The sequence below is a fragment of the Patella vulgata genome, chromosome 4 (genome assembly GCF_932274485.2).
Source record: "Patella vulgata chromosome 4, xgPatVulg1.2, whole genome shotgun sequence".
NCBI classification, from domain to species: domain Eukaryota; kingdom Metazoa; phylum Mollusca; class Gastropoda; family Patellidae; genus Patella; species Patella vulgata.
Window position 1 is genome coordinate 48,911,058 of NC_065882.2, and position 12,363 is coordinate 48,923,420.

Genomic DNA, 12,363 nt, shown 5'->3' on the forward strand with positions numbered 1-12,363 from the left:
CATAAAATTTTATATGTAGACAGATTCCCACTTCATAAAGCAAATCAACACATCAAACATAACTAAATTGTTTTTTCTGCTAGAGTGACTATAATTCTCCTACAAAATATTTTCTCCAAGCAAAAATATATAGTATGACATACTTGGAGAGAGCTACAATTGAAAGGATCAGCCTTTTAGTGTATTGATCAGACAGTTGGGTCTACCAATGCTGTAGCTAGTGGGTGGTTTTATTAATGTCTGTTCTTGGGAACAGTGGAGGACAACTTGTGAACATATCAAACCCAGACCTATTCCAAATTTATATATTTTTAAGTAGCAGTATGTGATCAGTGAAAATATTCTGTGAATGCAATCTTTTCATTATTTGTGGTAAAATCAATGGAAGAAATGTAGTTTGGCAGATGAAGTTATTTTGGTATGTTGTATAATTGATTTTGTTATATATAGTTGCATTGTTAATGGTGAATAAGTCACAATGTTAACTGATTAATCATTGATTTATTTAAATGATAGTGATGTTTTGAAGAATGGTCTAACTAAGTCATTTAATTTGGTATGAACATAAAATGACTTCATTCATTCATGTCAATTTTAGTCTTTCAAATATGTCAACAAGAATAGTTGTTTGTATTCTGTGGTCAGTAAGAATAAACAGAGTGGATTTTATGCATATGCTATATTCGCTTCAAACACAGTGTCTGAAAGATAAATATCAGTGATCATGCAGTTATATCTTTTAAAGTAGCTAAGTCTCGAACTCAATTTCATCCAAAATCTTCCGACATTCAAAACACGAATTATTTGCCAATTTAAATAAACATTGATGTTGTGATCTTACCGGGAAAAGATGGGCTTCTGATATCCAATATTTAAGACAAAATAAACATTTTACGATTGGTACACGAATCGTGTACCATAATGCGTTTCAACGCAATTTGTAGTAAGCGATTTGGAAGAACGAGGTTAGACATATTCCACAAGTCATGTCAAACGGTGACCCCATATATTCTTCTATGAAGAGCATGCCCAATAAATACTATCGGTGTGGATTGGAATAACCAGACAGCAGAGATTGCCATTCGATTGAGACTTCAGACGTATTTCGCCGATCATAACTGCTTTGAAATTAGAGTAAAAAAGGAAACGATTGAATGTAAATCAGTTTTTATACGCCCACATTGAAATGTGGTCGTATATTGTTATCGCCCCTGTCCGTCCGCCCATCGATCGGTCAGCAATTTTCGATGATTACTGTCGGAGTAATGGCCCTTGATCACGTCAAAAAATCTTGTGGACGCTCTAGAGGTCAAAGTTAATATCCGATTAACTTTAAATTTATACACAGTGTTTAAGGTCATGAGACAAAGAATCCTATTGATTTTCAACGATTTTCGATAATTACTGCCAGAGTTATGGCCTTTGATCACTTCAAAAAATCTTGTGGACGCTCTAGAGGTCAAAGTTAATATCCGATTGACTTTAAATTTATACACATTTGAGACGAAGAAGCCTATTGATCTTCAGCGATTTCCGATAATTACTGCCAGAGTTATGGCCCTTGATCACTTTGAAAAATCTTGTGGATGCTTTTGAGGCTAAAGTTAATATGCGATTAGCTTTAAATTGATGCACAGTGTTTAAGGTCATAAAATGAAGAAGCCTATTGATTTTCAGCAATTTCTGATAATCTTTGCCAGAGTTATGGCCCTTGATCACTTTGAAAATTCTTGTTGACGCTTTAGAGGCTAAAGTTAATATCCGATTGACTTTAAATTTATATACAGTGTTGAAGACCATGAGACGAAGAAGCCTAGTGATTTTCAACGATTTCTGATAATTTTTGCCAGAGTTATGGCCCTTGATCACTTTGAAAAATCTTTGGACGCTCTAGAAGCTAAAGTTAATATCCGATTGACTTTAAATTTATACACAGTGTTAAGGTCTTGAGACGAACAAGTATATTGATTTTCAATGAATCGTTATGACTTGAACAGCTAAATCCATGATGTTAAAAGTTTTGTATACTAAACGTTAGCATGGGGCAGAACTTTATAAAAACCAAACAAATTCTAATGGTTTTCTGATAATTACTTAACGAGTTGTTACTCTTAATCAGATTTTAATGTATTATAAATGTTTCATTACCGAAAAAAGTAAAAATATGTGACAACTCTTCTTGACTGCCCGGATGATATAGCTGCTGTGGGCATATGTTTTGTTGCCTGGCAACCTGTCTTTTTTACATTCATATTACATTATTATATGCGTTGCAACCCATTTGTGTCAATTTCTAGATCCCAAATATAAGCGATTTAGCTCCTTTAAAGAGGTTTATATTTCCAGTCTGTCTTTGACGACATAGTCATAAGGGTTGTGAGTTCAGGCTCTATGCAAAAAATATGCCAACTTCGTGTTAACACATTACAGAAGGGGCGACTCCTGTGAAATGGAATGACCTCTGTCCACGTGTGACATCGCGCTCTAACTTAAGCCTGAGAACAATTTTGGGGAGACTGGTTGGCACTGTACAAATTTCAAATTCTTATGCCAAAAAACCCAGAAAAATGTAAAGAAATATTCTGTTAAATATTCTTGAGTATTAAGCTGCTCATCAATGAAATGATTTCCAAATTTACTTAACCAGAACAATTTGATATAAAAGTAGACTGCAGTGCTGCTGTCCGGGCAAAATTTCCCTCATAACACACTGTATGGTGTGTGCCCATCTTCATTAGCCCAACTGGAGCCATACAGTAGGATGCTAAACCCATTACATTTCATATTTCATTTCTAGTTGTATTCACTAATCACATCAGGGATTGCTCTTTTAAAACAGCATGTTTATCACTGCTCTGTAAATCTTGTCCTTTGTAATTTTTGTTTATTTTAGCCTGAATTAATAATTGAGAAAGTTCAAGTTTGAGTTAAACATACATTATGCAAGAGCTAAATCTGCCTATTGCAAGTTGAGGCTTCAGATATTATAGAAATTATTCATTAGACCTTTATTTACACGACAAGCTAAAAATCAACTCGTAGACCCCCGGTTAGCTTAGACCTTTATTTACACGACAAGCTAAAAATCAACTCGTAGACCCTCGGTTGGCTTGGATACAGTTTGGATTTAAACAGTCGTCCATTTAAAATTAAATCAATAAATGGCGGACCAAGCTAACGTTTACCGTTAGTCACTGATGTCACTACTGGAAACTGGTGATGAAAGGCCTGCCAAGCGAGGCTACCATAGCCATTGAGCATATTACTTGACAATTCTAATAAACGGTGCAGACACAATTGATGCCTATTTCTAGTCCAAACTTCCAACAGTGACAGTTCTGTTCAGAACAAAGTAATTTGACTGAAATTTTCAACATTTTCTTTTTTTATCATCTATTTTTGAATTATTATAGCAAGAATGGCCAACTCTTTATACGACTCTTAACTAATGTATCTTTAAAGATGACTGCATCATATGGATATTGATCATGACATCTAATAGCATATGGCAGGAACAATTATTATATGTACACAATATAATCAATTCATCTCATCGCCAGTGATAAAAATTATATTCTTATTATTTCTGTCTTTGATATGGAAATGGATGTCTAAATGACTGACCTACTGAGTTCATTCATTTGTTTCCATACACAATTTTATCAAGATATTTTCAGGTTAGCGAATTCAACTCTATTTCTAAATAGGTGTGCTGCACATGGATGGGCATAGTTTTTTCTTTGTATAAAAAGTTGTTTATTGATGGCTTACAAGGTGTAATAGCAGAATTTGAAAAATGTTGAATAGTCTCATTATTGGAAATCAGTGCTAATATGAGAATTCTATTAAAACCTGTTATTGATTTATGAATTAATTATGAATTCTTTATCTAATGTGTTTTTTTTTTCTCTGGTTACACACTGTAACTGCCATACTATGGGGTACCCGATCCAGAATCTGGTGGGGAATTTAGTGTCCTGTTTAGTAATGCATTGTTACACTTGCATGTCTAATAAACAGATAGGAAGATTAAATTATATGTATAGTATAACACTTGATCAATTGAATTACATAATTGTTAATCTCTTGAGCAGTCATTCATTATGTTTAAATTTTGTACGCATGCATTATTGGCAACATTACTCGGTGGTAGATTTCCAAATTGCCACGGTTGCTATGCTTTTCTTATTCTATATTAAATCTTTATGTTGCTAATGAGGTATGTCTTACCATCTCATATGAGCTGACAAATCAATATACTGTTATCTTTAATCTATAGTGTATAATTAACGTTAAATTGATGCCATGATCAAAGCCTAGGTTTTTCCAACTGACACAAAGGCTTGGCTATTACAAATCATTTAACCCAGTAAATGAGATGATTTGAATAACAGATTGGTTGAATTTTTTTTTATAGGAATTCAAAATTCAATGGATCGTTCAAATATTATTCCCATCTTGAATGAGTGATATTTTAATATGGTAGAATAAGGTACAAATCTGAACTAATATTTTGATAAAAATAAACATTTTAGAAAGAAACACTTTTTTTCAGTCTTTAATTTTCCGAAATATTTGTCCAGAACTTCCCTTTAAAGAGCTAAATTGCCCAGGTGCATAAAAAATTTCTTGTTTGACCAGGTGTGTAAATAAAAATAATAAACATTCCCGATCACTGATTTTTTGCATCATGTATTTATATCATGTAGTAATTTGATTCCTAGGTCTAGGAAAACCTTTTAAAAGCCTTTCAAAGATAAAACTTAATCATAGAGATTACGATGGTGAACTTATGGCATCAAAATACAACTTAGCTGACAGTATTATGATGATGAACTTTTAACATCAAAATAAAAATGAATCACAAAGATTAGAATTGTGAACTTTTCACATCAAAAGTAAAACTAATGTTGTTACTGCTCATAAATGTCCTAATGTACATGCAGAATGTGACTTTGGGCAGAATGTTAAAAGTTAGAAAGTGGTGTTGGTTGTAATCACGACCAGTAACAACTATCACATGGAATACAACTAAATTTAAGCAACGTCTTTGTTATTTGGAGTCTTCTTATTAGTTAGGATTTTTAGAACACTTACAGTAGGCCTATGTAGTTGAATATACATCAAATAGTTACACCGTTGTAATCCTGAATACCATACTTAATACTTAAAGATACATTATGTGAGATTAGATACAGAGCTGGCAGTTCTCACTATAATAGTTAGAAACCAAGATTTTAGCGATTGAATTTTGGGCCTAGCCTCGATCATCATTACTAAAGTCAGTACGATAAAAAACATAGTCTCTAATCCCGTAAATATTGCAGGCTAGCGATGACATCGAGAGTTTATTATGGTCTGGATAAGTTAATGAATGTCTAATTATCATTTAGATAACATTAATTTCAGGCCTAAAGAAAAACGTGCAATTGGCAGATTTAGCTCTTGCATAATGTATGTTTAAATAGATATATCAGATTAAAGGTAAGAAAATGAGGAATATATACATGGTTTTAATAGATTTTGATAATTTATCACCTTGATATTTCTGTCGGAAGATCAACAATTCTTCAACGAAAATTGACAACACTTAAATTTAAAGACTAGATTTCTGGGTTAATTATTATTGATATGCAGTGTGTTGGTTACATTCATTATAAGTGATAAATTCAGTGGCTGTAGATACTTCTCCCTTAAGAAAAATTATGATAATAAAAATATAAAAAAGTCAGTCTTCTTTGACAAAAGTTTTGATCTACTATTTTACAAGACTCAACTGATGGAATTCTTAAGACAAACTTTGTTGGGATAGATGTGATTTTCAAGCTCCAATTTTCTGCATGTCACATGAACATGTTCAATTGTCAGTTTGTAATCGCATAACTTACCAAACGACCAAGGTGATGGCCTTTGGCAGCCATTCAATAGAGATTGCTCTCATTGTCTTACAAATTGGTTTTCAATCATATGTAAAATAGCTTGATTCATTTCTTTATCCTTGAAATTGATTGGAATGTGAAGATAATTAGTCCAAGTTAATGAAAGAATGAAGCATTTGGATACATGTATAATGTACTTGTAAGATCATCCAAATTTTATATCATTTTCAACATTACATTATATGAATGTAAATCAGTAACAATGTGTCATTTGCATTTTATGCTACTTAAGGGTCCATTCCATATCAACTGGACCAATGGTGGGAACATGACCCCCTCCAAAAAAATTATAAAAATATATGTTATAGTATATGACCTTAAACTAACAAATCCGAAACTTTACCTCTCTATAGGTCGAAAACTCGCTGAGATATGTCCATTTAAAATTAGGGTACTGAAACGGATCATAACTTCAGTAATTTTTTGCTGGTTTTCGGGTGCTTTATACTCACATTTCTAATAGGAGTAGAACTCTCTAACTTTGTAATCTAAGACAACTTTTTGGGGTAGATTACGAATTTAGCACCACACGCAATGTGCAATTCACACAGTTTGTACCACCAGGTGGCAAAATGTGGAACAAATGAACCATTCACTTTTTTTCAGGATTTTAACAGCCTCTGGCATAGTCACTATTGTGTGTATACACAACCTCCAAAAAAAAAAAAATAGTTAATGTTAATTTGTCTTTTATACTATAACATATATTTTTTATGGGGTCATGTTCCCAGCTTTCCGAAATTTGGTCAACTGGACATGGAATGACCCAAAATATAAAATTTACCACAGCTTAATCTACGCTATTAAATACTAAGATTGATTATTTAACAACTGATTAAGAAAACAAAATCAAAATAACCTTAGATAATGTTCCAACTTGGATTCAATCAGATTTAAAACAGGACTAAGAATATATTTTTGCAGACAACAATAGCGAACAGATAGATCAATGAAATTTCAATTTCACATCTTTGTAAATATTGACCAGAATTTGAACCATTTTTGGACTGATATACCTATTAGGGATTCATCTTTCACAACATTGTAATTTGCAAGTAATTATTATAGAACAAAAATGATGTATTAAGACTTTAGTTAACTTTAATCTAAAACTAACTGATAAGAAGATGGATTTACTTGAGCTTTATACAGTAAAAATTCCATTATCCTAATGCCCGTACAATGTGTTAATGTCAGTCTCTTAATAACTTTAAATACATCACCTTCTTAATGGAAGAGCCACAGACAACTTTCAGGGCCACTGTATTAATCTATACACATCTATCTAATTATCATGAGTAAAATATACAAGCCATTATTAATCCAGAAATAGAAAAACTAAAATACATTCAGAAATATTATACTAAAAACAGATTACCGGTATTCGAAAGAATATTCATAATAGATTGATTCTTGCTTTAACGACATCGACCCTTGCAACTGGAGACAACTAGTTGCCAGCAACTGAGAGGATATGATCAGTGTTGGATTTTGTTGATGTACGCGTGCTTGCGACTGGAAAACCACCAGTTGCTGTCCGTTGCTGCTAGTTGCTTGTGTTATACTTTTCGGGCAACTAATTCTACTCAGTTTAACTAAAAAGGTAGATCTACATGCTTTTGGTAACTGATTGTATCCACTTTTATGACCAAGAGGTCACATGATCATATCACAGAAAGCATAGATCAGCCGCAACCAATCAATTGAGTTACTTCCAGTCGCTGTGTCGATGTATGCCATACTATAAGAGACATATTAGCTGTATATGGAAGTAACTGGCAGTTTAAAAACAAATAATTGTTAATTTGATGTGATTTAACTATACATTTATGTCTTGGAATATCTAATTTATATTGTATACAAATATAAACGTGGTAACTAATATTCAAGAATTAGAAATGAGATTACCCATCAGTGCTTGGATTTTTGAAAATTAAATACATTATTAAGCTACATTTAATTCATCTATGAGACTGATGAGCCTCTTTAAGTTTAGTCTTCAAAGTTTAGACATACATGTAGATATAGTTCTTAAATTATTTTATTTACTGGTAGTCCATGTTGATACAGTTTCTATTATGCTTTGCAGTCAAATGCAATTATTTGTAGTTTTGTTTTCCTGGAAATGTGTTTTAATTTCAGTAATCTACTTTGTTCAGATCCAAAATGGTAGCTATGTGTAGTTATTAGATTGAAGGAAATTAATGGTCATAAATCAAGCATTATAGACTTACTGAACCTCCAGTATTGATTTAATACAAGATTTAATGATGTTTTTAAGTCTCTTGGGCTTTTTACATAACTTTTGTGATATGCCATTCTAATCACAATCTACCTGTCTTTAATATTAATAGGCGTGTTATTTTCAGAGTTTGGTTTGATCTTAAAAATTAATTTTGTAGATAATTTCATTATTTAAATTAATGCTGTTGTCTTAACACGTCAGTTTTGATTTATATTGTACAAAAAGATATAGGCTATTTAAAGTTTTAAGGACTGTCTGAGCAGCCGCTCATGTTGTGTGATTCTATTAAGAATTGAAGATGTATTGATTTGTTTTTCACAAATAATAGATATTTGTTAGTCTTGTTAACAACATTAGTGCAGGTTTGAAACTGTGGCACTTTTTGAAGCCAAGCGTGAAGATTACTTGTAACTTCAAGTGTTTACTGACGTTAATAATTGATTATATATATATATATATATATAGGTGTCTTTTGTTTCTGTTTTATTAAAAAGAACTGCACCAAAATGGAAGGTGTGTTTTGGATTGAAAGACAATAGATCCTCATCAGAAGACAAAATAATAACCTGGTAAACAGATTTTGAGATATTAACAATATAGGCTACTTTTCTCAAAACTGAATAGAAGCATCAGGTGTCTGGACAAGAGTAAACTTGTTCCATGTATATGCTATTAGGATTCTGTAGACCCAGTGAATAAAACAAATATTTGGATAAACCCAATTGTTCAAGATGGATTTGATATACTAATCTACAAGTTCATGATTTTTGCAATGCAAACTTGCATTGGTATATGCATGTGTTTGCATGTTATATTCAGTTATATTCAGTGCTGTCTGAATTATTTTCAGAGAATAAATTCTGTATCAAACAGAAGACAGTCTGTTTGTCAAAAAATATAAACACAAAGATTAGGAATACGTGGAAAATTGATAAAACATTCCGAAGAAATAATTATACATTTGTTGAATAGGATTTGTTTAATTGCGTGTTATCATTGAGTGAACATCTTGACATAGAAACTACTTAAAACTATGATTCCTACTTAAGTTGAACAGTATAAATTAACACTAAAATGGCTACTACAGACGCTTTGATGAATGAACTTTTCATGAAACCGATTGACAGAGTGAAACAACGATTGAAGGAAGTAGATCAAGCAAGTTTTGCATCAACTGATAGTGATGATTATACTTTATGGGAACAAGTTTGTGAGGAGGATTATAGCGAGGTTAGTAAAGTGTATACATGTGCATTGCATGGTCATAGTTTGTAGTTTGTAATTTGTATTGTAATCACATATATCTATGCTTATAAAGTGGAATAAATGCCTTTTGATATTTAAAAAAAAGAATCTGACAAGACAGTTACATCTAATGTATAAATTAGATATAGTATACAAAACTTGAGACATAACTGTCAAGCTACATGTATCATTTAGATCTACATATAGATTGTTGAAATTTACAGGTCATGCAAATCTTTTGTTGGTATTCAAGTAGTTATGGTTCATTCCCATATCGCCGACTCACCGAGTTTTAGGGGGAAAATTTTGGTCGACGTTATGGGAATGAGTGGCCAAGAACAATAGACCCAAGCTGAAGGATGAACCTCATTAAGCAGATAATTTTGGGAGCATTTATTTATTTAATTTTTTAATTTATAATACATAACATAACACAATTTTAAATTTTTGCACGCAGTCCAACATAGTCCAAAAATTCTAATAAATTCAGTCTTCCTTGTTCATATCTATAACATCGTTATGCACTCTAAGGAGTGCGGTTTCAGTGCTATGCCCCTCTCGATAAGCAGACTGAAATTTACCGAGCAGTGAGTTTCGAGTGAGATAATCTATTATTTAAGATAAAATGATCTTTTCAAGCAATTTTGCTAAAAATGAAATATTTGACACTGGTCTATAACTTTTGGGTGCATTACGGTCAAGACTTGGCTTTTTAATCAGAGGTCTTACAATGGCCTCCTTACAATCATCCGGAAAAATACCAGAGGAGAGCACATCATTTATAATAATCGTCAAAGCTGGTGCTATTTCATCCAGACACTCCTTTAGTAGTTTTGTAGGAATTGGGTCCAGAGCACATGACTTACACTTCATTCGACACACCACTGATATTACATCATCAACATTCAATGGCTCAAAAGCAGAGAAATTACACTGGGGTGGGACATTAATGTCAGTGTAAGGGGGGGAGTCAACAAACTTTTCACGAATTTTAATAATTGTTTTGGCAAAAAAGTCAATAAAGGTCTGTGGTAAAAATCAATTTCAGTGAACTATATTAATAATGACTGGTCCCTGCCTTATAAACCCTTTTAATCCGTTTTATCTATATGTTCTTGTTATAAGTAGGTGATTACTTTTGTTTTAATAATTAAGAGTGTATTGGGTTATTTTTAATATTCTATTATTTAAAAATTATTACTGTTATTATCTTGTTGAGATTGATAATGTTTCTTTAAGGTCAAGTATCTAATTTACATAGTACTTAATTACATAACAGGCCCTGGTAGGTCACATATGCATACTCAAGGACATACAGTTATAATATATATAGTAATTAAGTGTCGGTCCGCGAGAAAACCATGCAGAAAGTGATAAAGTGGGGGTCGGCCAAATTCATTCTTACTCAGGTCATAAAGTCACCCCATCCCAACATGCAAAAAGCCAAAATGGCCGACCCCAAATATTAACCCCCTCTTAGATATGGCCCTATGTCGATTTTTAGCCATTTTTGGCGAATTTTCGGTGAAAATTTGTCATTTTTCAGCTATCAAATTCTACTAAAAGCATCAGGTTAGTGATTATGTCCGATTGTGGATGGATAGTGGGGGTCAGCCCCGAAAAACCCAACATGAAAGACCGACCCAATATCACAATCCTTAGCCTGCTGGGGGGCGTTTTCTGGATACCACTTTTCGCATAGTGAAATGTACCCAATCGTTGAGGGGCTATATCTCGTCTGCAGCAGGGGGTGGGTCGAAATCGGGGTTAGGTATTTTGAGGCGAGTATATGTCCTAACAATATCAACAATAAAATCCACCGGCGCTAGTCTACAACATAGCAAATCTTTGATGAGAAGATTGCCGATTTCTGGATTTCTGACAATAAACTGATATTCACTGAAAGAATTCTAGGAGGCCTCAACACTTATAAAGTGCTCTAAATGCCCTATATATCACGGCATTTCGGATGAAAAATATTTCGAACGTACCGCCACCCGCTCTAGCAAAACAGACACGGTTGATTTTACCTTGGTGTCCAACCTCAAATCCAAGATGGCTGCCATGGAGGAGATATGCGATTTTTCTCAATATTTTGAGTCAAAATGTGGCATTTATGATGCGTATCCTGCAGAGAAAGATCACAAGCGAGTAAAAGACTGTAGGAAAGATATCAAAGATTATCTGGCGAGCATATATCAAATAGAAAAGTAAAAGCCGGTTGGGCTCTGAAACATTTTGGGCGAATTTTCGGTGAAAATTTGTCATATTTCAGCTATGAAATTCTACTAAAAGCATCAGGTTAGTGATTATGTCGATTGTGGGTGGATAGTGGGGGTCGGCCCCTCACTCGATACTATTATGCTATAATTTATTGTTCAAATTAGTATGTTCATCTAATCGTGAGAGATTTAGAATAGAATTCAATACAAAAGTGACAAATACAATAATAAGACATGAAAGCGATTATTCCATCAGTCATCATATCCACAGTATATTATATGAATGATGAACACTTCTTGTCGGTTCCGTTATCGCCGCCACCTGATATGACCCAGATCAAAACAAGCCGGGACTGGAGACTGAATAGATTGTCTCCAGCATCATCTGAGCGACGGCTTCTTTTAATCCACAGAGCACATAACTAGAGAGCAGATTAATAGTGAGGAAACGTGAGGCAAAATTGCGACAAAATTTAACGGTAACGGAAATAAAAATTCAATGTCCACGTCACGCTCGTGGTGGAATTTTCTGCCTCGTTGCGGACCACAGAGTACATGGCCCGCAATGTGGCAGAAAATTGCACCACAAGCGCGACGTGGACATTGAATTTTTATTTCCGTTTCCGGTAAATTTTGTCGCAATTTTGCCTCACCTTTTCCCACTATAAATCTGCTCTCTAGTTATGTGCTCTGTGCTTTGATCTGGGTCAAA

The 12,363-nt window shown here is 33.4% G+C and overlaps 1 protein-coding gene across 4 annotated transcripts in view; it reads left to right on the plus strand.

The window, feature by feature from the left end:
- LOC126818875 (multiple C2 and transmembrane domain-containing protein 1) overlaps nt 1–12,363 on the plus strand; it is a 111,844-nt gene that overhangs the window by 36,911 nt on the left and 62,570 nt on the right. The window contains exon 1 of one of the 4 annotated variants that reach the window (XM_050546506.2): nt 9,222–9,414. The exons of the other annotated variants lie outside the window; for them this stretch is intronic. Within the exon in view, the coding sequence (XP_050402463.1) occupies nt 9,259–9,414 (156 nt within the window). The 5' untranslated portion in view covers nt 9,222–9,258. Of the gene's footprint in view, nt 1–9,221; nt 9,415–12,363 lie in introns of those variants that run through there. 4 annotated transcript variants of the gene reach the window in all.